This window comes from Moschus berezovskii, chromosome 11 (assembly GCF_049115385.1).
Source record: "Moschus berezovskii isolate FMDL1 chromosome 11, NW_MosBer_1.0, whole genome shotgun sequence".
NCBI classification, from domain to species: Eukaryota; Metazoa; Chordata; class Mammalia; order Artiodactyla; family Moschidae; genus Moschus; species Moschus berezovskii.
This window is the reverse complement of record NC_142470.1, coordinates 47339885-47366224: the sequence shown is the minus strand read 5'-3', so window position 1 is coordinate 47366224 and position 26340 is coordinate 47339885. Positions and strand designations below refer to the sequence as shown.

General features: G+C 36.8%; 1 protein-coding gene across 5 annotated transcripts in view; it reads right to left on the bottom strand.

The window, feature by feature from the left end:
* The window catches only part of USP34 (ubiquitin specific peptidase 34), a 227615-nt gene that overhangs the window by 133614 nt on the left and 67661 nt on the right, over positions 1-26340 (bottom strand). For 4 of the 5 annotated variants that reach the window (XR_016038579.1, XM_055399249.2, XM_055399252.2 and 1 more), the window contains exons 6-15: positions 23393-23460; positions 19701-19893; positions 18159-18220; positions 11509-11590; positions 11332-11424; positions 2656-2781; positions 2339-2468; positions 1659-1694; positions 1161-1291; positions 268-884 (exon numbers count right to left, since the gene is read on the bottom strand). Coding sequence is in view for 4 of the 5 variants with exons in the window: in XM_055399249.2 (XP_055255224.2) it covers positions 268-884; positions 1161-1291; positions 1659-1694; positions 2339-2468; positions 2656-2781; positions 11332-11424; positions 11509-11590; positions 18159-18220; positions 19701-19893; positions 23393-23460 (1538 nt within the window). In the remaining variant the exon portion in view is untranslated. The remainder of the gene's footprint in view (positions 1-267; positions 885-1160; positions 1292-1658; positions 1695-2338; positions 2469-2655; positions 2782-11331; positions 11425-11508; positions 11591-18158; positions 18221-19700; positions 19894-23392; positions 23461-26340) is intronic. The other variant, XM_055399250.2, reaches the window with a different exon arrangement.

Here is a 26340-nt window from a genome sequence, read left to right as displayed (position 1 = left end):
AGATTCCATGCTTCCACCACAGGGGATCGCAGGTCCGATCCCTGATTGGGAAACTAAGATCCCTCAAGCTGCACAATGCAGCCATAAATCAATAAGGAAAGAAAAAAAAAGAAAATTAAAAATTACATATCTGAAGCATGCATTTGTAGCTTACATTATATTCCTATTGGACAGCACAGATCTAGAATTTATCACAACTGAGTAAATGAAGGCTATAATTAACTCCCTGAAGAAAACGTAAGCTGTTTTATTTTTAGGGAGACTTACCCATCATGGTGGTGGTGGTGGTGGTGGTGGTGGTGGTGGTGGTGATGCTGTGGACCTATAAACTGCCGACAATTAAATAATTCATTCCCAATAGCCTCCCCAAGAAAGTCCCCAGTGCGCGTAATACAAGATTCCTGAGATGCTTGTGCTATATGAGCAGCATTCATTTCCCCCGAAATATCATGTTCTGGGTCTTCAGAGTGTGAACAGGCATCTAGCATTCGTATTCGATTATCTACCGATGGCACTGACTCAGTATTAAAAACCAGGTCCTTTCCTGTTCCATTGTTTGTCCCACTTCTTTCTGATGGGCCTTGGGAATCCCCTAAGCAAATGCCTGCTTGACTTTCTAACTTTCTGTTCCGAAGATCCGTACCACAACTGCTTTTAGGAGGATTATGACCATGATCATCATCTTCATCTTCTTCTTTCAGGGCTTCAATATCTGCAATGTCTTCTGACTGTAACTCACTGCCAGGGCTCCCTGCTGACTGGCTTGCATGGCTAGAATTCACCTCATTGCTAGATCCATCACTATGTCCACTGCTGCTACCAGGACCACTACTTCCATCTTCACCACTGTTGGCAGTTTCATCAGAACTTCCCTGCATGGATTCCTACATTTAGAAATGAAGATTTAAATAAATATTTAAGCCAGTAAGAAATTACATTAACACACTATACTTTTTAGAAAGACTGCCACAGTACTGACATATTTCCTTGAACAATATAAAATGGAATTAAAAACTCAAAGAAAAGTAAAGAACTTAAATGATACTAACAACACAGAAGAGGCCTTAACAGGGCTCAAGTTTATATTCCCAGTTCAAAGGATAAACATGGCACAAACTCAAAAAACTCTTTAAAGGGGGAGGAAAAAAGGGTTTTCATACCTCTGTATCTGAAAGTCGCTGTTGCACATGTTTGGTTCTATTAATAAGTTGCTCATCCATTTCAATGTCACTGCCTCCACTTTGATGGGTATCACTGTTATCACTGCTTTGAGGACTGGCTGCAGGTGACCCTATATTAAAACAAAGGGGTGTTTTTTTTTTACTCTTACTTGTATTAATATGGATCTATCAGAATGTCATAATCCTTTGATTCTCTGACATACCAAAGCTTCATGCCAAGTAGACAAAAATATAATCTGGAAATATGTTAACACTTGCCAATTATTTCTAAAGAGAATATATATGATTTCAATTAGAAGTCAAGACACTAATGATTTAAACAAAAAGGGTAAGATTGATAACTAGTAAGGATTTACATCTCCTGCACAAAATGAACTTCATGATTCTGATACACATATATAAAATCAATTAACTCTAGATGATCATCAAAATAAAACTACAAGTCATCTTGCCATACATTTCTAAGACTCAACTTACAAGGTGATGGTGCAGCTCTTCTGAGCTCTTCTTCCTCTGAAGGAAAAGGAAAAACAGGACGGAGATACTCTAAGTGACTGAATTTCTTTGGGACATGTATCAGTTGTTCTTATTACATAAACAACAAGATATAGGTAGGGAAACCTGCAATAATATAAGACCCCACCACTTGCCACAGTAGCTGTGGGAGCCTGCACAGAAAAACCTAAGGAAAGAGTAGTATATGATGTCAGGAGACAAAAAAGAAGGGTAATGTTGGTAAAGTTTTAGAAAACCCTAGAAAGCTATATGTGTAAAAGCACACACAAAACACCTAAAATGACAGAAAAGTGTGAAGTAGAAAACATGAAAAGATAAATGTATCATTATGTTCTATTCTCAAAACTATATCTAAAACAAAGCATGTTGACTGTTTTCTAACTTAAATTTCTAGAGATTTTATCAAACATTTTTTTTAAGGGAAGAATATCAATGAAAGAAGATCCAATAACAACTTAAATTTCATTGCTATTACTTGAACAGTATACCAAAAGCATGAGCTCACTCCAATTTATTAACCTTTTCACAATACCAACAGCTCTCATTTCAAAATTGAGATTAAACTAATTTGCAGAAACTACTTCACATTTAAGTTAAAAACTAGGGACAACTCACTTCAAATTACATTATATTTTACGAACCTTTCTTATTCCCAATGGGAAGATTAGTGTTTAATAAAGATGCAAAAGAACTCTGTTTAGATAGCTGGGCCTTAGCTGCTAGTGCATTATTCCATAGTGCTTTGATTAACATCGATGCCAAGTACAATGTCTTAAAAAAAAAAAGGAGAAGTTGAAATTAGAGGTTTTGGGAAACACTGTAACAAATTTAATACACTTTTGCTTAAATGAAATACCAACAGTAATAAACTACAGGTTAAATCATGTGAAAAACAAATAAACTTTCACTTAAGAAACTGAACAAAAAAAAAATTTTCATAATGTTTTGAATCAACTACCTGTTCAGTATGAACACTTGGCTCAAGAGCTGAGACCAGATTAAGAAGATGTCTAAGTGGTACTGGATCCAAATTCTTGATGAGTGAAGGAAATAAGTCATGTATATATCGACTACAATGTTTCAACTGGAAAATAAAAGTAGTGACAAGAGTCAAATATAATTATACTGCATAAATCAATAAGCTGATAGCAAAAAAGTTATGTAAGTTTAAAAGTGAAGAAAGTGGCTGGTATGCTAATATGTTTAATACTAGTGAAATATTAATTACTAAATTAACCAACTCATAAGTTACAGTACATAAAATTGTGAAAATAAAATTACACTTTAGCAGAACTTCACCTTATCCAAGAAAACCACAAGCACAACTTTTTAACTTCAAGAGGGAAGCCCACAATAAGTGATTTGTAAGTTCCAAGTATAAAAAGAATTCAATTTAGGAATGTATCATTAATATACAAACAAATAGCAAATTAAAATGCAGGAAATAAAAAACAAAATAAATTACAGTTAGGAGAGAAAACCAAATAAATATTATTTTTTAAGTGTACAGCGGGCCCTTGAACAACACAGGTTTGAACTGTGTGGTTATACAAGGTTGGTTTTTTTCCCCACTAATAATGATATGTTCCACAGATTCAGAACTGTAGATACTGTGGAAGGTTGACTATAAAGTTATACATGGACTTTTGACTGTGCAGAGGACTGACACCTCTAATCCACATGTTGATCAAAGATCAACTGGATTATATTTCTTATATTAAGTGGTTATAAAGTATTTATATAACATGTTCATTATTAAAAGAGAGTGCAAAACAAGCCCCTTTATAGTCAAAGACTACATAATATAAACTAGGAAAGTCTCCTTTGTTACACTAAACAGAATTAGGTAAATATGAGGGAAAATATAATTTTTAAAAAGATATGACTACTAAATATTACAATGTCAGTAAAATAAGCATGTTTTATAGCTACAGGCTGCTAACTGCTAAATCAAGATATGCAACAAATATGACTAGGCCAGAAATACTCAATTTCAGGACTCCAAAAGTAAATCATATTCTATTAATCTTCAATACATTAAAAGTCTATTAGAAAATATAGATTCTTCTAAACACTGACTTTCATATTTTTCATGTGTAAATCATGTAACTTTCCTATACTGCATCATCTTATCAGGGTAAATATTCACAACCTAATTTTGAAACAGAGGTAAAACAAAATAACATTGGAAAAATTACAGTGAGGTGACTTTTAATAAACTACTCTATTTACTTCAATCTACTAATTGATTCAACAGTGTTTACTTATACAACTGCAACACTTTAAGACCAAAACATTAGATTTTGAGAAGTGAATCATCAGTTAGTCTGCCCATTTTACAGATTTTATCTAAGAATATTAGTTTTAATACATTAACATTCTAATTAAGACTGTACTAACAGTTTATACTTGTTTTATGTCAACAAGTAACTGTTGGATTTATAAGGTTCCTAATTAAAATGTGATTAAAAACATTCTGTGTAACAAACATGATTTGTGACAACTTAAATGATTAATAAAATGGGATTTTCATAATAGATATAATTTTGATTATTTAAATAATAAAGACCCTTAAAAGATAATTACATAATCCTGTAGCTGAGACCGGAGAAGGCAATGGCAAGCCACTCCAGTACTCTTGCCTAGAAAATCCCATGGATGGAGGAGCCTAGTAGGCTGCAGTCCGTGGGGTCGCTAAGGGTCAGACACGACTGAGCGACTTTACTTTCACTTTTCACTTTCACACATTGGAGAAGGAAATGGCAACCCACTCCAGTGTTCTTGCCTGGAGAATCCCAGGGACGGGGGAGCCTGGTGGGCTTCCATCTATGGGGTCACACAGAGTCAGACACGACTGCAGTGACTTAGCAGTAGCAGCAGTAGCTGAGACAAAAGACACATAAGGTTCTTAACAAGATGCACATTATGAAAACACATCCAAAAAGTGAGGAGAAAATATTAAGATTGACAGCTTTAGTTACTGGTAAAAATAGCAGTGTGGAGTTGGTTCACAGACTCTTCACTAGTTATTGAAAAGAAAAGAGGAAAAGGATGCCAGGGAGATGGAGAAAGTGCCAGGAATCCATCTCCGTACCCAAAAAGCAACTGTACTACAGAAACTGTCTGATGCAACTATTCCGAAACTCTGGAGTAGCCCATCTGAAGTCTTACGTTCCCAAAGGAAAATTTGGCTGGTAAACTGTTGTTAATGCTGGCCATTTTCAGCATTCAGAGTGATAGCAGCTACCCATTTCCCAGTCCTTGATGCTATGGCAAGAAGCTGTGGGGACAGTAATGTGACACTGGTACAGTTTGTGGGAGCCATGGGTGGGCAATAATGATCTTGTGCTCCAAATAATAAATTTCTGTGTTCTGAACTTTCATCACTACATCGGATGGCTGAGGTGTAGGCAGACAGGTTAAATGCCATTGTTTCAACTGAAATAAGGTGAAGTGTCTACTGGAAGAATTAAAGGAGTCACACCAGGATGTTTTTTTTCTTCTTTCTGATGATCTACAAAGAATGAATGTGTAGAACAATTTAGAAAGGTACTACACATTGTCAGGGAAAGACAAAGACTCAGAAAAAAACCTGAAAAGGCCATAAAGTTTCACATTAGACTGATGTTTAGCCCAAAAACAATCAGAAAAGAACAAACTCTGAAAAAGGAAGAGAATCTCCTTTCCAAAGTTACCATATTGTAAAATTCACACTGTTTACAACCAGAAAATAAAAGAAGAAAACCAACACAAAATATAAAAAGAAACAGGAAAAGATGGCACACTCAAATGAATAAAATAAATCAACACAAAAGTACCTTCATTCATAGAATGCAAACCCAAAGAAATTACTAGACAAAAGATCCTAAAACATCTTAATGTTAAAAGAGTTAAAGCAAAAGGGTGAAGACAGGAAAATACTGCCTGAACAAAATAAGAATATCATTAAAGACATAAATCTTAGAAAGGAGCCAAAAGAGAAATGCTAAAAAGTAAAATAACTGAAATAAAAAATATACTACAGAACCTCAAAAGCACATCTGAGCAAGAGGAACAATAAACAAACTTGAAAATAGGGCAACTGAAATTACTGAGTCTAAAGAATAGAAAGAAAAAGAATGAAGAAGAGTGAACAGAGTCTAAGGGACCTGTGGAACACCATCCAGTCTACTAATATAACCGTTGTAGAAATTTCACAGGAAAAAAAAAACATACACAACATATATTTAAAGACTAATGGCAAAAAGCTTCTCAATTTGAGGAAAGACATAAGCTCACAAATTCAAAATTTTCAACAAACTTCATAGTAAGAGCTGAGTTACCTCAAGACATAATCAAACTGCTAAAAGCCAAAGACAATAAAATAATCATGAAAGCAAGAAAAGGAAATATTGACATTCCACTGCACAGAAGGAAATTTATTAAATGTAAACTTTAAAAGAGCTCATTATCAACAACCTAACTTTACTACTTAGGAACTAGAAAAATGATAAACTAAACCCAAAACTAAAAGAAGGAAAATAACAAAGATGAGGACACAGATAATAAAACATAGATTAGGAAAACAATTTTTAAAAATTAATAAAACCAGAACTTCCCTGGTGGTCCAGTGGTTAAGAATCTGTCTTCCAATGCAGGGGACACAGGTTCAATCCCCGGTCAGGGAACTAGATCCCGCAGGCTGACCGGGATCTTATGTGCTGCAACTAAGACTATGCAGCCAAATATATATATTTTTTTAAATTAACAAAACCAAGAGCTGGTTCTTCTAAACAAGTAATAAACTTTATACTAAGCTAAAGATAATTTTTGAAAATAAAAATAGGAGAAAGGTAAATAGCTAAGATCAGAAAGTGGGATATTACAACCAAACTTAAAGGTTAAAAAAAAAATTTTAAGAAATACCATGGACACTATATGTCAAAAAATTTCTTACAAATTACCTAAATTGACTCAAGAGGAAATGAAAAATGTCTCTTTAACAAGAGAATGAGTCAGTAATCAATCTCCCAAAGTACATTTTAAAATACATGGTTTAACTAGTGAATTCTACCAAACATTTAAAGAAAAATGATCATCAATCCTTCTCAAACACTTCCCCCAAACTGAAGACAAGCAACTGCTTTACTCATTCTAAGAGACTAGCACTAAGCCAATACCAAAACTTTCCTAGGAACAGAAAATAACAGAGCAGTATCTCTTTTAATAATACAAAAAGTCCTTCACAAAATACCAGCAAATCAAATACAAAACCGCATAGTAAAAAAATTTTTACCAAGACCAAATGAGATTTACTTCAGGAATACAAAGATAGTTCAAAAAGAAAATTAATTACTGCAATACAACATATTAACAGAAAGAAGGAAGAAAGCCATATAATCTCAACTGACACAGAAAAGACATCTGACAAATATCCAACACCCTCTCAAAATAAAAACTCTCAGCATTTTAAGAAGCTGCTGCTGCTGCTAAGTCACTTCAGTCATGTCCAACTCTGTGCAACCCCATAGACGGCAGCCTACCAGGCTCCTCCATCCCTGGGATTCTCCAGGCAAGAACACTGGGAGTGGGTTGCTATTGCCTATTCCCACTTTTAAGAAGAAAAACTCCTGAACATGATAAAGGTTATTTATAAATCCCACAACTAACATCATAGCCAGTACCCAATCCTGAAAAAAATTGTCCCCTAGGATCAGGAACAAGACAATGATGCTCACATTCACCACAGCCACTCAATGGTACACAGAAATACTAGCCACATATATCAGACCACAAAAATAAATCAATCAACTAAAAAATGAAAATACATTGGAAAGGAAGATGTAAAGCTATTCGTAACGACATGATTTTATATATAGAGAAAGCAAGTAGCGCTAAAAGCAGATTCACAAAGTTACACACTACACTGTACTGAGTACAAGCTCAACAAGCAAAATTCAGCTATTTCTATGTAACAGCAATCAATTTTACATATGCAAACTGTGGAAAATTCTGAAAGAGATGGGAATACCAAACCACCTGACCTGCCTCTGGAGAAACCTGTATGCAGGTCAGGAAGCAACAGTTAGAATTGGACATGGAACAACAGACTGGTTCCAAATAGGAAAATGAGTATGTCAAGGCTGTATATTGTCACCCTGCTATTTAACTTATATGCAGAGTACATCATGAGGAATGCTGGGCTGGAAGAAGCACAAGCTGGAATCAAGATTGCCGGGAGAAATATCAATAACCTCAGAAATGCAGATGACACCACCCTGATGGCAGAAAGTGAAGAGGAACTAAAAAGCCTCTTGATGAAAGTGAAAGAGGAGAGTGAAAACGTTGGCTTGAAGCTCAACATTCAGAAAACTAAGATCATGGCATCTGGTCCCATCACTTCATGGTAAACTGATGGGGAAGCAATGGAAACAGTGTCAGACTTTATTTTTTTGGGCTCCAAAATCACTGTGGATGCTGATTGCAGCCATGAAATTAAAAGACGCTTACTCCTTGGAAGGAAAGTTATGACCAACCTAGACAGTATATTAAAAACCAGAGACATTACTTTGCCTACAAAGCTCTGTATAGTCAAGGCTATGGTTTTTCCAGTGGTCATGTATGGATGTGAGAGTTGGACTGTGAAGAAAGCTGACTGCCGAAGAACAGATGCTTTTGAACTATGGTGTTGGAGAAGACTCTTGAGAGTCCCTTGGACTGCAAGGAGATCCAACCAGTCCATCCTAGAGCAGATCAGTCCTGGGTGTTCATTGGAAGGACTGATGCTAAAGCTGAAACTCCAATACTTTGGCCACCTCATGCGAAGAGTTGACTCATTGGAAAAGACACTGATGCTGGGAGGGATTGGGGGAAGGAGGAGAAGGGGACGACAGAGAATGAGATGGCTGGATGGCATCACCGACTCGATGCATGTGAGTTTGGGTGAACTCCAGGAGTTGGTGATGGACAGGGAGGCCTGGCCTGCTGCCTTTCAGGAGGTCACAAAGAGTCAGACACGACTGAGCGACTAAACTGAATATCATTTAATATCAATTTAATATAATTTAATATCAATTAAAATGTGATTTCAGTTTCAATAAACAATGCTTTGTTACTCCTACTTATTCTGTATTATTTAATATACCACTGTTCTCATATTTTGTCTTGCTATGAATAAAATAAAAATTAAAAATCCAAAATTTTAAAAAGCTTAAGTAAATTTAAAGTTTATGTATATATGTTGTGATCATTACGAATATGGATGAAACAAGAATATAATGGATGAAAGCAAGTATAAGGGGAGAAATGGCTATTTTAATAACAATAATATATAAAATTAAAACCCTTAAGAATGAGCTTAACATATGATAAAATCTGTATACAGGTAACTCTGAAATGCTGAAAGATACAAAATAAAACAAATGGCATATCACAACTTGGATAAGAAGACAGCTCTTTTCAAAATAATCATTATAACAACGAAAATAATATTTTTAAAGAGTAAGTCAATGCTAAAACTAACTTGGAATAAATGAGACACAGATTCTTTTAAAAATATATAAAGGATCAGCTTTGCCAGATATTAAGAAATGTTACACAGACACAAGGTGAAAAAAGAAAAGATATGAGTGTAAAAGCAGGGACTAACAAATGTTTTCTCGATGCACCAGACAGTAAATATTTTAGGATTACAGTTGATACATTTTCTGTAACAGATACTGTATTCTGCCACTGTAATATGGAAGCAGCCACAAACAATATGAAAATGAACAGGCAAAGTTATGGGGAAAACAAACTATTTACAAAATCAAGTGTCCAGCCCACAGGCTGTAACTTTACCAATCCCTGGTATACAGATCATGACTATATACACAAATAGGTCAGTCTACAAAGTTCAGAAATTGACCCAATCAAGATGAAACTAGTGTCTCAAATCAGTGAGGAGAAGAATTACTGAACAAATGGAATGGGGACAACACAACCAAAAACTTGGAGGGGAAATATTGGGTATATATGTGATAAATTCCTACTGGATCGATGATTAAAAAACAAAATTGAAACAAAATGTACAGAAAGGAACTAAAGGTGAATTTTGTTGTAATCTTGAAATGCATTTCAAACCATAACACAAAAGCCATAGGCCATAAAAACTTCAACCACAAGTCTGAAACCACATACTTGAAACTCAACTGCAAAAACCACCTGAATTAAGGGAGACATCAAAACAGAATGTAGTCATAACTCCTAACAGATAAAAAGTCCAATTTCACTAATATATAAAGATCTCCTACAAAAAAATAAAATAAAGCAACTGATAAATGGCAAAGAATATAAACATTCCCAAAAAAGGAAACAAAAAGGGTTCTTAAACACAAGATTTTCAACCTGATTCACACTGAAGAAATTCAAATTTAAAACATCAATGATAACACTTTTCACTCACTAGTTTAGCAAATAAAAAGGAGTTTAAGAATACAACTAATTGAGGAGGATAACGGTAAGGACTTCCTTTCACTTAAAGGAATCATTCCATAAGGAATGATGCTGAAGTTGAAGCTCCAATACTTGGCCACCTGTCGCGAACAGCCAACTCACTGGAAAAGACCTTGATGCTAAGAAAGATTGAAGACAAAAGGAGAAAAGGGTGGCAGAGGATGAGATGATTAGATAGCATCACCAACTCAGTGGACATGCATGTATTTGAGCAAACTCTGGGAGACAGAGAGGAAAGCCTGGCATGCCTCAGTCCATGGGATCGCAAAGAGTCAGATACGACTTAGCAGCTAAACGACGAAAGGTCAAAGTGGCACTATCACACCATGAGCTACCATAAGTAAACCACACATAAACTTTAACAACTCTACTTACAAGTAGGAATTTATCCTACATAATGGTTTTGCACTTGGATGAAATGACTGTAAATAGGTTACCTGTTGTGGCATTGTTTGTAATGGAAAAGATTAGAAAAAGATAATGCCTATGAACAAGAATTGGTTAAATAAACTATGGTACATGCATATAATGAAACACTATCCAGTCCTTAAAAAATTAAGTGCTTTATGTTACTTATATGGAATAATAATCTCCAGGACAAAATGTTAAGTGAAAAAAACCCAACTCCATTTAGTATGATACATCTGTGGAAAAGAGAACAAGGAAAGAAAAATGTTTACTGTTTACAATTAGAAATTTATACAGAAAATTTATGATGCACCTGAGAGGTAAGGAACTGCATGCATGAGAGACTGGTAGAAAGGGGAAAATGTACACCATATCTTTTTTGAAAAGATATCAATTTTTTGAAATTTAAACCATATGGATATAAGCCTATTCAAAAATCGAATTAAAAAAGAAGATAGTATAATAGAAAAGAAACATAAGAATACAATGTTCAGGACAGAAGCACTGATTGTATACGTGATAACAATAGGAAAATGTCTCTTAATAAACCAAGAACCTCTAACTGACTAGCTCTCACTTCCTTTAATTATACCACTTGTATAGTAAGATAAGACATGGATTCACAGATTTGATCCCCAATTCTTCCCATGTCTTGGTTTCTTTAGCTACAATAACAGAAGTCACCTTATAAGGGAGTAAGCACTTAGAACATATAATAAGGAAGTATTTAATAAATGTAAGCTGTTGATATTACCTGTGCAGCAGCCCAAATGCAGTCAATATGCTGAGTACTCAGTCGCCCTTCAGCTGCCAAAAAATTCAAAATCACTTGGCACTGTTTGATAATCTGGGAAAGAAAATCTTATTATAGTTAATTTTTAAAAACCTTCTCTCTTAGTAGAGCAAATAAGTCATATAAAAGTCCACAAACCTCAATATGTAAATTTGGTCCAAATATATGCTCTACCACATTGTTGCTTATAAGCCAGTCTGCAAGTTCTTTTGCAATGGACCTAAAGTCAAATTTAAAAAAACAGTTTATACATTTCAAAAACTATTAGCATCATTCTGTCCCATGTCTAAAAGCAGACTCAGGTGAAAACTCAAAACTGCTCACATACAAATTATAAGTGTTAGTATGTTAGTCGCTCAGTTGTGCCTGTCTCTTTGCGACCCCATGGACTGCAGCCCACCAGGCTCCTGTGTCCATGAGATTTTCCAGGCAAGGATACTGGAGTATAAAGATGTGACTATATACAATTAACTGTTAATGATACTACAAAGAGTAACTGAAACAGAAATCAAGAAATGATATTACTACCTAAATTTATGAACAAACAAACAAAAAAAATTCTGATACGTTACACTAACTAATACCAGGTACATAGGGGAGAATACCAAGGGTAACACCCAGAAAGCGATGCATTTTCTGACTCAAAGATCATGCCTTCCCATTATTTCCACAGTAGACACTGAAGCATTCAGGGAAGGTTTTCCCATAGGTCTGCTATGGCTGGGCTTTCCCTGGTGGCTCAGTTATAAAGAATCCGCCTGCCAATGCAGGAGATGCTGATTCAATCCCTGGGTTGGGAAGATTCCCCTGGAGAAGAAATGGCAATCCGCTCCATTATTCTTGCCTGGGAAATCCCATGGACAGAGAAGCCTGGTGGGCTACACGGTCCATGGCGTCACAAAAAGTCAGACACAACTGGGCGATCAAGCACAAGCCACTATGAGTAGATATCAAAAAAGCAGGTTACCAAAGGGTGGGGGCGGCGGGGGGAGAGAAGAATCTCCAAGTCAAACTGTAACTCCCCTGCCTGATACTCAAAAAGGTTCTGCTAAAGAGTTGGGTATCAACTGACTGTTCAGAGCACTTGGCTACACTTATCATGTACAATTCACCCTTCATTTCAAAATGTGAACTTTTTATTTCTAAACAGTTTTAGATTTTCCTTCATTTTTGGAAAAGAGCTATCGACTCTCTTTTAGAGTAATAAATCACTGACACAGAAATTAAACTATTATATAGCCGGCCAAGTTCCTATATCCATGGAATTCTCCAGGCAAGAATATTGGAGTGGGTAGCCACTCTCTTCTCCAGGGGATCTCCTCAACCCAGGGATTGAACCCGGGTCTCATGCATTGTAGGCAGATTCTTTACTGACTGAGCCACCAGGGAAGCCCAACAATACATAGTGTCAGTTTATCAGTTAATTTGTCTTTTACAGCTTTAAGATGTGTGTGAAACATAATAAACTGAACATATTTAAAGTATATAGTTTAGTGAACTCAAGCTTACACATACATCTATGAATCCATTAGCACTGTCAAGATAACAAACACATCAACCCAAAAAGTTTCTTTATGCCACTTTATCTTTGCTCAGCTCTCACCCCCACTGCCCAGACAATCAGTGGTCTGCTTTGTTATTTGTTTTCATTTTCTAGAATTTCATGTAAAAAGAAGATACAGTATGTAACTTTTTATAATTTAGATTTTTTTCACCCAACATAATCTCTTTTCCTTCATTGTCATTAACCCACTGGTTTCTTTCAAGTTTGGGCAATTATGATTAAAGCTGCTATAAGCACCCATGTGCAAGTTTTTGTGTAGATAAAAGTTTTCAAATTCTTTGGGTAAATGCCAGGGAATAAGACTGCTGGATCATATGGTTATGCTGAGTTGTGTAAGAAACCATGAAACTGTCTTCCAAATTAGCTGTACCTTCTTGCATTCCCACCAGTGATGAATGAGTGTTTCTGCTGCTTTACTCTTTGTCAGCATCTGGTGTTATCAGTGTTGTGGATTTTGACTATTCCAATAGGTGTGTAGTAGAATCTCATCATTGTTTTGCTTTGCTTTCCCTGGTGGCTCAGAGGTTAAAGCGTCTGCCTCCAATGTGGGAGACCCGGGTTCGATCCCCGGGTTGGGAAGATCCCCTGGAGAAGGAAACGGTAACCCACTCCAGTATTCTTGCCTGGAGAATCCCATGGATGGAGAAGCCTCGTAGGCTACAGTCCACGGGGTCGCATAGAGTCGGACACAACTGAGCGACGGAATGGAACGGATATATGCATGTGCTCATGTGCTATCCGTATATCTTCCTTGGTGTAGTTGCTGCTAAAGTCAGCTTATTTTTAATCTGATTGTTCATTTTCTTACTGTTAAATTTTTAAGAGTTCTTTGTATATTTTGGATAACAATTCTTTATCAGATGTCTTCTGCAAATGTTTTCCCCTGTCTATGGCTTGTCTTCTCATTCTCTTGACACTGTCTTTCGCAGAGCAGAAGTTTTTTAAAGAAGTCCAGCTTATCAATTCATGGATCATGGTGTTGTATTCAAAAGGTCACCACCATTGCCTAGGTCATTTAGGTTTTTTCCTATATTGTCTTTTAGGAGTTTTCTAGTTTTACATCCTATGTTTAGGCATGTGATTCATTTTGAATTTACTTTTGTAAAGAATGTGAGATCTACATCTAGATTTTTTTCCCACATGGTTGTCCAATTGTTTCAGTACTATTTGTTGGAAATTCTCTCTCTGCTACACTGTATTATCTTGGCACCTTTGTCAAATATCAGCTGACTATATTTATATGGGCCTATTTCTGAGCACCCTCTTCTGTTCCACTGATCTGTCTGTTCTATCACCAAAACTGTACTGTCTTGATCACTGTAAATTTAGAGTAACTGTTGAAGGTGGGTAACATCAGTCTTCCAACCTTCCAAGACACTGAATAGCAGTGGTGAGAAGGGATACCCTTTCTTTGTTCCTGATCTTAGTGGAAAAACTTTGACCTTCACATCATTAAGTATGGTGTTAGCAGTAGGAGGTTTCGCAGATGTCCTTTATCAGGTTGATTAAGTTCCTTTCTGTGCCTAATTTACTGAGAGTTCTTACCATGAATGGTAAAATCTGACTTTGTCAAATTTTGACTTTACATTAATTGACTTTGAAATGCTGCACCATCCTTGAATTCCTGAGATAAATCTCACTTGGTTATGGTGTATCATTCTTTTTATACCTTGTTGGATTCAATTTGCTAATATTTTCTAAGGGCTTTCATATGTTTGTTCATGAGAAATACTGGTCTGTAGTTTCCTTTTCTTGTAATGTCTTTGTCTGGTTTTGCTATTATGGTAATGCTGGCCTCAATGAGTAAGGCTTCCTTCTGTGATCTTCTGAAAGAAACTATAGAGAACTGGTATATATGAAGAGAGACATCTTAGGATGATGAAAGGATTAAATTATCAATATAACATAGTAACTATAAACAGAGTGTACCCAATAAAATGTCCTAAAGTACATGCAGCTGCTGCTGCTGCTAAGTCACTTCAGTCGTGTCCGACTCTGTGTGACCCCATAGATGGAAGCCCACCAGGCTCCCCCGTCCCTGGGATTCTCCAGGCAAGAACACTGGAGTGGGTTGCCATTTCCTTCTCCAATGTGTGAAAGTGAAAAGTGAAAGTGAAGTCGCTCAGTCGTGTCCGACCCTTAGCGACCCCATGGACTGCAGCCCACCAGGCTCCCCCATCCATGGGATTCTCCAAGCAAGAGTACTGGAGTGGCTTGCCATTGCCTTCTCCCATGCAGCTAAAACCAACAAAAACTGAGAGAGAAAAAGAAATACAGCCAATTCTCATCACCTCTGGTAGTTGTATCTTACAATGTCACTGCACTGAGTTAGCTAATACTGAACCCCTGAATATTTTGTTTAGATTACCACTACCCACTGCTTTAATGAATAAAAAGAACATGGTATTAGCATCAAGTGCTTCCAAGAGTAGGTTCTCTTTAAAAGAATGACTCAGTGCAATAATGTGACTGGTTGGTTAGACCAACTGAAAGAAGACACGGACTTTGATTAAATGAAAATCTCACATAGTAACATTAAGTACACAATTTGTTCTACAATTCATTTGCAGAACGTCTTCAAAGAAATATTGTTTCACAAAACTAATATTTGTTTTGAAGTTTCCACTTCAGTCAGAACAATGCAAGGGAGACTTTTCCCTTTATGTAAAACTGTCATCATAAAAAGTTCATCAACATCCTTCCCCTTCCCCATTCCCTCTGGAAAAAGAGACATGGCTCTCATTTAAGTGTTACCATGTTGTTTTCTTTGATCTTCTTTTTCTAAAAACTTTTTATTATTGAGGTACAACAGACAAATAACATTATTAGTTCCAAATGCACAACATGATGATTCAATATTTGTATATATAGCTAAATGACTGTTACAGTAAGTCGAGTTAACATCCACTATGACAGTGTTACAAAAATTTTTTTTCCTTTGTGATGAGGAATTTTAAGATTTACTCTAACAATTTTCAAATATGCAATACAATATTATTAACTACAGCCACCATGCTATACAGTACCACTCCCATAACTTACTTATTTTGTAACTAGACACTTGTATCTTTTGACCTCCCTCACCTCTTCTGCCCTCTTCTAACCTTCTGGCTGATTCATGTCAATGTATGGCAAAAACCACTACAATTTTATAAAATAATTAGCCTCCAATTAAAATAAATAAATTAATTTAAACAAACAAACAAAAAAAGAATGGGGATTGACATAACTCCCTGGCAGTACAGTGGCTAAGGCTCTGAGCTTCCACTGCAGTGGGCATGGGTGCAATCCCTTGCCAGGGAACTAAGATTCCACATGCCATGGTACAGGAGGTGGGGGCGGGGGCGGCAGGCAAGAATACAACTGACTACAAATGGGCAAAAGGGATCTTTCTGAAGTGATATAAATGTTCTACAACTGGACTGTGATGAAAGTTGCACAACTCTGTAAATTTGCTAAAATTCATTATAAAAACAGGTGAGTTGTATATGTGCATTGTCTATACCTTAATAAAACTGCTTAAAAAGACAGACACAATTCACAGGCTCCAACAATGTTTATCACACTTTTTGTATTTGCTCCAATCTTTCCACACTGTACAAACTCTTCTCTTCACAACTTAAAATTTCTCTACTAACTATTCCTCAAAACTTTTAATCCCCTCCCTCTTAAGCATGTCTTTAGTATGTATAAACTTCACACATTTTTTTAATGGAATTCCTTCTTACTCTCTATCCACAGGAACATAAAAACCTAGCCTGTACATGCAGGGTTACTGCACTGGTGAGTCCAAGACTTTTTTTCCCCCCAAGACTTTTAATTTCTGTCTTTTTGCAGGGATGGGGAGTGATTACTTCATTGGCAATTTTAAAATTCTCTTAAAGGCAGTCTGAAGGGGTCCAACGGGATGCACTGAGGTGTCAAAAGGGAAATACAGACATGTAGTTTAATACACATTGGATATAATCTACTTACTATCTTGACTGTATGAAATAGTACTCCTAGTATGAACCAGAATTTATAAAGCTACTACCAATTCTGGGCCACACATTTTAAGGGGATTTAAACTGACAAAGTATGTTGCCAAAAGTGAATGACCTACCTGGCCATATATCTAATAACCGTAATATGTGAGGAAAAAAAGTATAGGCATAGTCTCTGTTTTCAAACTCATGAAGGGATGGGTTCAACTGAAATTAGCTCCATAGAGCAGAACTAAGATCAATGCATAAAAGTAACAGTAAACCAAAAATATGACTCATTCATATCATTACTAATTTTCTAACACCTTAAAACTATGTAACTTTGAGGAATTCTCTGGCGATCCAGTCGTTAGGATTCCACACTTTGACGACCAAGAGTGTGGGTCTGATCCCTAGTCAGTGGCTCAGAAGTAAAGAATCTGCCTTCCAAGCAGGAGACTTCAATCCCTAGGTTCTGGAGAATCCACTAGAGAAAGAAATGGCAGCCCACTCCAGTATTCTTGCCTGGAAAATGCCATGGACAGAGAAGTATGGTGGGCTACAGTCCAGGGGGTCACAAAAGAGTTCAACAAAACTCAGCCACTAAACAACCACAGGGAACTAAGATTCTGCAAGCCGTGCAGTGGCACAGCAAAAATGAAACTAACCAACTCTGTTAAAGCAGAAAATATTACTACCCAACTGAAATTTTAAAAAATGATTTCTATACTAGATGGACAACTAAACAGAATACTAGAAAAACAAGCGTCACCGACTCTATGGACATGAGTTTGAGTGAACTCCGGGAATTGGTGATGGACAGGGAGGCCTGGCGTGCTGTTGATTCATGGGGTCGCAAAGAGTCGGACACGATTGAGCGACTGAACTGAACTGAAGTACTTTAAAAAGCTGGAGGTTATAAAAACTACTTTTCATACATGAGCATCATGAATTTGGTTTCCCCCCCCCAAAAAAAATGTGTTAAATGAGAGCTTTTCCTGCATCAAGTGCGGTTTCCGAAAACTATCAGTACCATATTCTTTACTATTAAGTTCTCCTGTATAGTCTCTCTTTGTATTTTGTGAAAAATAACACTATATGTTTTTTTTAAGTGTTGCAATATATTCCTCTGAAAGCTCATTAAAGGCTATACCACAAGGCAAAATATTTCCAGTGAACACTTCAAATCAAATAAAGTCAGTTATATTTATCATATAAATAGCTACACACTGAAATAGTGTACTGAGGCATAAATTACTTACGTTTCTGTGTCTGATACCAATGATTCATTATTGCACACATCATTGAAGGTGTGAAGCTGATTCTATACAGAAAAGAAACATTTTTCCAAAATTATTCTTGCATGTTAGCAACTGGCAAGAAACACAGTTTGATGTATTTGATATGTAGATCAGAAAGCAATAATCAGATCAAAATTATAAAATACAAGATCATCAGATACACATATATACTTCCCAATTAGCCTATTTCGTTTATCATTTTTAAACATGAATTCATTCCACAAGCAATACTTGGGCTTTATTTCACTGAGAATGTTAGAAAAAAGCTGAATAAGGGAAAAATCACAAAAATTTAATGCAAAGCAGCAAGTAATGTGTCATTGAGTGCAGCCAAGTTACTTCAGTAGTGTCAGGTTCTTTGCGACCCCATGGATTGTAGCCTGCCAGGCTCCTCTGCCATGGGGATTCTCCAGGCAAGAATACTGGAGTGGATTGCCATGCCCTCCTCCAGGGGATCTTCCCAACCTAGGTACCAAACCCCCATCTCTTATGTCTCCTGCATTGGCACACAGGTTCTTTACCACTAGCGCCACCTGGGAAGCCCAGTGAATTTCGAAAAAGGCTTCCTAGACCTATACTTTTTTAAGAATTGATTTGGGAAACTGCCATTGTTTTCTCCATTTACAGTCTAATACATGGGTAAAATCTAGCCACTTCAGAATAACTACACTATAAAGTAGGTAGTAAATGTAAAGGAGTAAATCTAATACACACCTTTGTAAACCTGAGTAAGCATATCCATTCTGAAAAATGCAGCTAACTACTTAACTCTAGCAAACTGTCAGGCAAGAAGACAGATTCAAGAACACAAGATTCTTGCCACCCACCCCTCTGAGAGAAGCTAATAATACGTACTTCTCACCATTTAAAACAGTATTTGCTACTGTGCAAACCAAACGTTTCTGTTAGTGAAATTTGGCCTATGGCCCAATAATCTGCAGCTTCTACCTGAAATGAATTAGTTACTTATAATCTTAAATTCTTTTTCTCCCTGAAAACATTGCTTTCTAAATGTAAAAAACTGAAAAGCTAGGACTTCCCTGGTGGTCCAGTGGCTAAGACTCCATGCTCCAAATGCAGGGGGCCTGGGTTCAATTCCTGGTCAGGGAACTAGATCTCACATACTGCAACTAAGATCTGGCACAATGAAATAAATAATAATAAATATTTTTTTAAAAAAGAAGGGGGAAAAATTACCAAAAAAAATTTAAAAAAAAAAATATATATATATATATATGACAACTGAAGGAGTTGGACCTGGAAATCAAAAAGACCTAAGGTATAAATCCTTCTAAGTCCCTGACTCTTCACATTTAAAATAGGAGGAAAGAGAACACATAAGAAATGATTTGTAAGGACCACACAAAGTAATGCACCTAAAGTCCTTAGCACAATGCCAAGCATGGCACAGGTGGTCCATAAGCAGTAGGTATTACGATGATGATAATGATAGCCTGAGAAGGCAAACAAAAAATTACCAAAAATAAAACAAAAATAGCTTACAGTTATCTGACTTAGTCCAGCCAACCTCATAGTCAAAGTAGGTGACATAAAGTACTTAAATGCAAGATCTAAGCTTTCTTTATCAAAGCATAACGTCGTGTCCAACGGTTCTTTCACTGTGCTCCACATTAAGTCAGCCATGTTGCGAGCCGCACTCTGCCTTAACTCCTGATCAGAGAGCTTGCATAAATACCTGAAATGATTCAGAAATACAACATACACAAAAACTTGCAAACTATTTCTTAATCCCACTTAAAAATTCAATAATATTCCTTTGCTCCTTGACTTTGAAATGTTTAGTACAGTAGAACCTGATATCCTGGGATTAATATCCCCAATTTAAACTATTTCTAAGTGATGCTTCAAGGACTGTGACCTGTGGCAATGTGTCCTTTGCTGAGAGTTCAACATGAATCAGAAACTGCAAAGCCTAACACAGCATAGAAGGTGGGTGGAGGGAGGGAGGAAGAAACTACACAGAGACAAGTGGTTTAACATCAGATTCTGTACCCGCACCTCCAGTAAAGCTTTCTATTCTCTAATACCTGTCATGTCTATAGCTCTTGCTTTTAATAAGTTTCAGTTAACTTCATACAAACAATACATATACTTCCTGACACAGCCAAAATCCTTCAAAATGTGTACATTTTAAACAGCATTATTTGGGTTTCAAAAATCACAATCCACTGGTTTTCCTCTCAGGCCCTATCTTATTTAGTTGGTTCCTTCTCCTCTACCCAATCTTTCAACATTACTGCTCCTCAGGGCTCATAATGGATTGCAAAAAGACTCCATATCCCTCCCATCACTTCATACAGCAAGCAGTCTCTGCAATGTGACTTCGCCACTCTTCCTATCAAAAGTGTCATTTCTCTACTTCCTTGCACCTGAACTTTGCTATGAAAGTACCTTTGGCCAATGGCACAAAGAAATGTGACACAGCAGAAGCTTAAAAAAAGCCTTTGGGCTTGCTCTCTATTGCTGGGAACTCTTCAACTACCAAGTAAATGGGCTCAGGAAAGCCTACTGGATGAGAGACACATGGCTAATGCCCCAAATAACATCCAGCCAACTGCCAAAATATATATGAGCACCTCTCTCCACCCGAGACCAATCCACCTGCCAACCACAAGACAAACGAATGAAGTTATCTATCCTAGAGCATCCAGGTCCAGCCAAGTCAACACAGATCGGAAGAGCTAACCAACCGGAGACCTGTGAGAAATGTTAAATGGCTGTTATTTTAAGCTATTAGTGCTTGGTGTTTTCTTACACAGCAAAAGCAACCTGATACAGGCCTCCATCCTAGATTCACTTCTATTCTCTTTCTACATTCTCTCCCTAGATGAGTTCATTTACTCCAGAAGATTCTAAGAGTGATTCTTTATGCTGACAACTCCTAAACTAATGCTGTTGTTCTAAATTACATGCTTTTACTCCCACTTTCCTACTGTCACTTAAATGTCCCATAGGCATGTAAAAATGAAGTCTTTAAACTCTTCCCAGTCTTTCCCATCTCAGTTAATGATACCAACTGCAAAAAGAGGAATCAAGGAGAAGAGGGTTAAGTGTCATCCACTATGCTACCCCTTTTCTTAAAATTCCACAATCACCAATCTTGCTGTTTTCATTCTCAACTATATCCAGTGAATCTTCAAAACATAACAATAACCTTGTACAAGTTTAATGCTTATCAACAATCCTTAAACAAGTATCTGTAACTTCTTTCCAGGACTACTGCATTAACTTTTCAGTTGGTCTCCCAGCTTCTCCTTCAGCCCTCCTATAATTTATGAGGCAACTTCCAAGCTACTGAAAGGCCAACCTGGTTTTTTAAAAACCACTAGGAGGGCTTCCCTGGTGATCCTGTGGTTGAATTCATCTGCCAATGCAGTGGACACACTTTCAATCCCTGGTCCAGGACGATCCCATGCCGCAGGGCAACTGAGCCCCGTGTGCCCCAACTATTGAAGCCTGTGCACCTGGAGCCTGTGCTCTGCAACAAGAGAAGCCCCTACTCTCCACAACTGGATACAGCCCACGGGCTTGAAGCAGTGAAGACCAAGCACAGCCATAAAAAAAAATAACCAAATCGTTTTAGAAAATTAAGCTATTAAAAAAAAAACCAAATCATCAGGATTCATCTACTTAAAACCCTTCAATAGACCCCACTGTTAAAAGTAAATTCAAATTCCTTGCAACAGCTTGAAGGTCCTAAATAATTTTATCAATCATATCATAATCAAACTTCCCTGTACATTATTCTCTGCCAATCTACTTCTAGTTTTTTAATGTCACATTCTTTCCAACTTCAAAGTCTATGCCTTTATGTTCCTTCTACCTGAAATATGTCCTTCTAATTAATATCTGATGAGCAGATTCATGTTCTTCAGATGTCACCTTTCTGAAAGGCCTCATATTCTCTATCACTTTATATCTTTACTTGCACAGGATTCAGCATTATCTGATTCTTTTCCTGATATTTTCTCCAATAACTTAGACAGTAACTGAAAAATAGTAGGCACTCAAATTTTTGCAAATGCAAGAATAAGAAAAATTATAAAGAACTCTTAAATATTATCAAGTAACACAATCTGAGAAAAACAACAGTTTACACCCTACATTTAAACAATACAGTTCTTTCTCTATCTTCATAGTAGGCTTCCTTCATAGGTTGGGACTTACAAAACACAAGTATCACTTGCTCCTCAATGAGACCTTCTCCATACCCACAGTGACTAATCGTGACCCACCTTCTAGAACTTTCAATCCACCCTGGCCATTATTTTTCTCTGTAGTACTCATGAATTTATTTTTTAATTAATTTATTTATTTAAATTGGAGGCTAATTACTTTATAATATTGTAGTGATTTCTGCCACACATTGACATGAATCAGCCATGGGTGTACATGTGTTCCCCATCTTGAACCCCCCTCCCACTGCCCTCCCCATCCCATCCCTCTAGGTCATCCCAGTGCACCAGCCCTGAGCACCCTGTCTCATGCATCGAACCTTGACTGGCAATCTATTTCACATATAATAATATACATGTTTCAATGCTATTCTCTCAGATCATCCCACCCTCGCCCTCTCCCACAGAGTCCAAAAGACCGGTCTTTACATCTGTGTCTCTTTTGCTGTCTCACATACAGGGTCATTGTTACCATCCTTCTAAATTCCATATATACGTGTTAATATACTATCTTGGTGTTTTTTTCTGGCTTACTTCACTCTGTATAATAGGCTCCAGTTTCATCCACCTCATTAGAACTGATTCAAATGCATTCTTTTTAACAGCTGGTACTCATGACTTTCTATTGGACTCTATTATTTTTATTGTGTACAGAGACTACACAAAAGGAAGTAATTTTTCTTCTCTGCTATATTCCCTATGCCTATAAAACTTAGTATATATTTGCTTACTGAATAAATACAGCTGAATATCATGCAACCACTGTTAATCTCTCATTCTTTATACTCATGGAAAAAAAATTCCAACATGAACTGCTTAAAAGTAAACATTAAATATAAAAATACATATGTTCATTAAAATATATAAATTGTCAATTAAAATTTTATCTGGAGAATGTGAATACAAAGGACTTTCAAACAATATAATTCTGTACTATTATATGAACAGTTTAAACACTACTATATTGACAACAAGGGGATAAAAGTTTTACAAACTTACCTGATAACGTATGTCCTAAAAGGAATAATGTGCTGCATGACAGCAGGGATATGCAGCCATATTCTAATCTATAAAGAAACATAAAAGCAATATTAATGTATAATGAATATGTGAAATATATGTCTTTAAGAACATTTAGTATTTTGCTACGTCTAAAACCTAAATATCTATTTTGTAAAGGATAAACTAAGAAATATGACTGAACACGTACAAGTAGTTTAACCTATACATTTTTAATACATATACCTAAAATCAACCTGAAGAATTACCATCAGCATCCTGATAAAAAGGGAGAACTGTCAATCCAAGAAGTATCTTACTACTTGCTATTCTATACCTCTTTGCATGGTAGCAACCCAAATACAATAGAACTATATAATTTTTTCATAAATCGTCTTAGCTTTTTAAATTATAAATTTATTTATTTATTACGCTATGTTGGGTCTTAGTCGCGGCACAGGGGGTCTTTTGTTGTATTACTCCAGGGTCTCTCTAGTTGTGGCACACAAGCTCAGTAGTTGCAGTGTGCGGATGAGTTTCCCCATGGCATGTGGCATCTTAGTTCCTCGACTAGGGACTGAACCCATGTCTCCTGTGTTGACCGATGGATTATTAACCACTGAGCCACCTGGAAAGCCCTATATGTCAATTACACCTTAAATTTTTTTAAGAAATGACAAGGAGGTAGAACTTGCTTTATCACATAACAAGACTTCTTAAAAAGAAGCAGAAATTAAGACAGAATGAAAAACAGCACAAGACTAATCAGACAGACATACGGAACATACTAGAAATCTGAGACCATGCTCAAGAAGACACATAAAGATACTTGATTTATGACAAAATGATGCTGCAAAACAAAGAGGAAAGAACTGTCTTCGCCTACAAACAGGGACAGGACCAGTAGTTGTTTATATGAAAAAGAAAATGAATCCTAATCCCTCACATACACCACACACATTCAATTACCATGAAATTACAGGTCAAAATGACAAAGTAACATAACAAAACTTCCAGAAAATGGAAAAATATCTTCATAACCTGAGAATAAGATTTTTTAACCATTAATGAAAATATTAACCATAAGGAAAAAATTTCTTATAAATTATACACCATTAATATTAAAAGCAATCCTTAATGAAAATCAAAATTACAATGAGCTGTCACCTCACATAATTCAGAATGGCCATCATCAAAAAGACTACAGATAACAAATGCTGGAGAGGGTAGAAAGAAAAGGGAACCTTCCTGCAGCATAGGTGGCAATGTAAACTGGTGAAGCCACAATGAAAAAGTCTAGAGATTCTGATAAAAACTAAAAATAGAGTTACCACATGATCCAACAATCCCACTTCTAGGCATATATTCTAAAAAGAAAGGGAAAAAAACTCTAATTCAAAAAGATACATCCATCCCCAATGTCCACAAGAATACTATTCACAATAGTGAAGACACGGAAGTAATCTGAATGTCCATCTCGACAGATGAATGAAGAAAATGGGGTATACACATTTGTTGCTGTTGTTCAGTTGCTAAGTACAACTCTTTGTGACCTCATGAACTGCAGCACTCCAGGCTCCCCTATCCTCCACTATCTCCCAGAGTTTGCTCAAATTCACGGCCACTGAGTTGATGAGGCTATCTAACCATCATCCTTTGTCGTGCCCTTCTCATTTTGCCTTAAATCTGTCCCAGTATCAGGGACTATTCCAACGAGTTGGCTCTTTGCATCAGGTGGCCAAAGTACTGGAGCTTCAGCTTCAGCATCAGTTCTTCCAATGAAAATTCAGGGTTGATCTCCTTTAGGATTGAATGGTTTGATCTCCTTGCTGTCCAAGGTCTTCTCCTTCATCACAATTTGAAAGCATCAATTCTTCAGTGCTCAGCCTTCTTTCCTGTCCAACTCTCACACCTGGAGACCACTGGAAAAACCGTATCTTTGACTATGCAAACCTTTGTCAGCAAAGTGATATATCTGTGCTCGTTAATACATTCTTTAAGTTTGTCATGATGCTGCTGATGATGATGCTGCGTCACTTCAGTCGTGTCCAACTCTGTGTGACCCCATAGACAGAAGCCCACCAGGGTCCCCCGTCCCTGGGATTCTCTAGGCAAGAACACTGGAGTGGGTTGCCATTTCCTTCTCCAATGTGTGAAAGTGAAAAGTGAAAGTGAAGTTGCTCAGTCATGTCCGACCCTTAGCGACCCCACAGACTACAACCTACCAGGCTCCTCCATCCATGGGATTTTCTAGGCAAGGTTTGTCATAGCATCTTTCAATTTCATGGGACTAGCCACCAGCCACAGTGATTCTGGAGCCCAAGAAGATAAAATTTGTTTCCACTTCCACTTTTTCCCCTTCTATTTGCCATGAAGTGATGGGACCGGGTATCATGATCTTAGATTTTTTATAACTGAATTTGAAGCTAACTTTTTCATTCTACTCTTGCACCTTCATCAAGAGGCTCTTCAGTTACTCTTCACTTTCTGACATTAAAATGGTATCTGCATATTGAGATTGTTGATACTTCCCCTGGCAATCTTGATTTGAGCTTGTCATTCATCCAGCCCAGCATTTTGCATAATGTACTCTGCACAGAAATTAAATAAGCACAGTGACAATATACAGCCTTTTCATATTCCTTTCCCAATTCTGAACCAGTCCTTTGTTCCACATCTGGTTCTACTGCTTCTTGACCCTCATACAGGTTTCTCAGGAGACAGGTAATGTGGTCTGTTATTCCCATCTCTAAGACTTTTCCCCGGTTTGTTGTGATCCACAAGAAGTCAAAGGCTTTAGCGTAATCAATGAAGCAAAAGTAGGTACTTTTCTGGAATTCCTTTAATCACAGCACTTTCACAGAATTATTTAGGATTTGAAATAGCTCAGCTGGAATCTGTCACCCCCACTAACTTTGTTCATAGTAATGCTTCCTCAGGCCCACTTG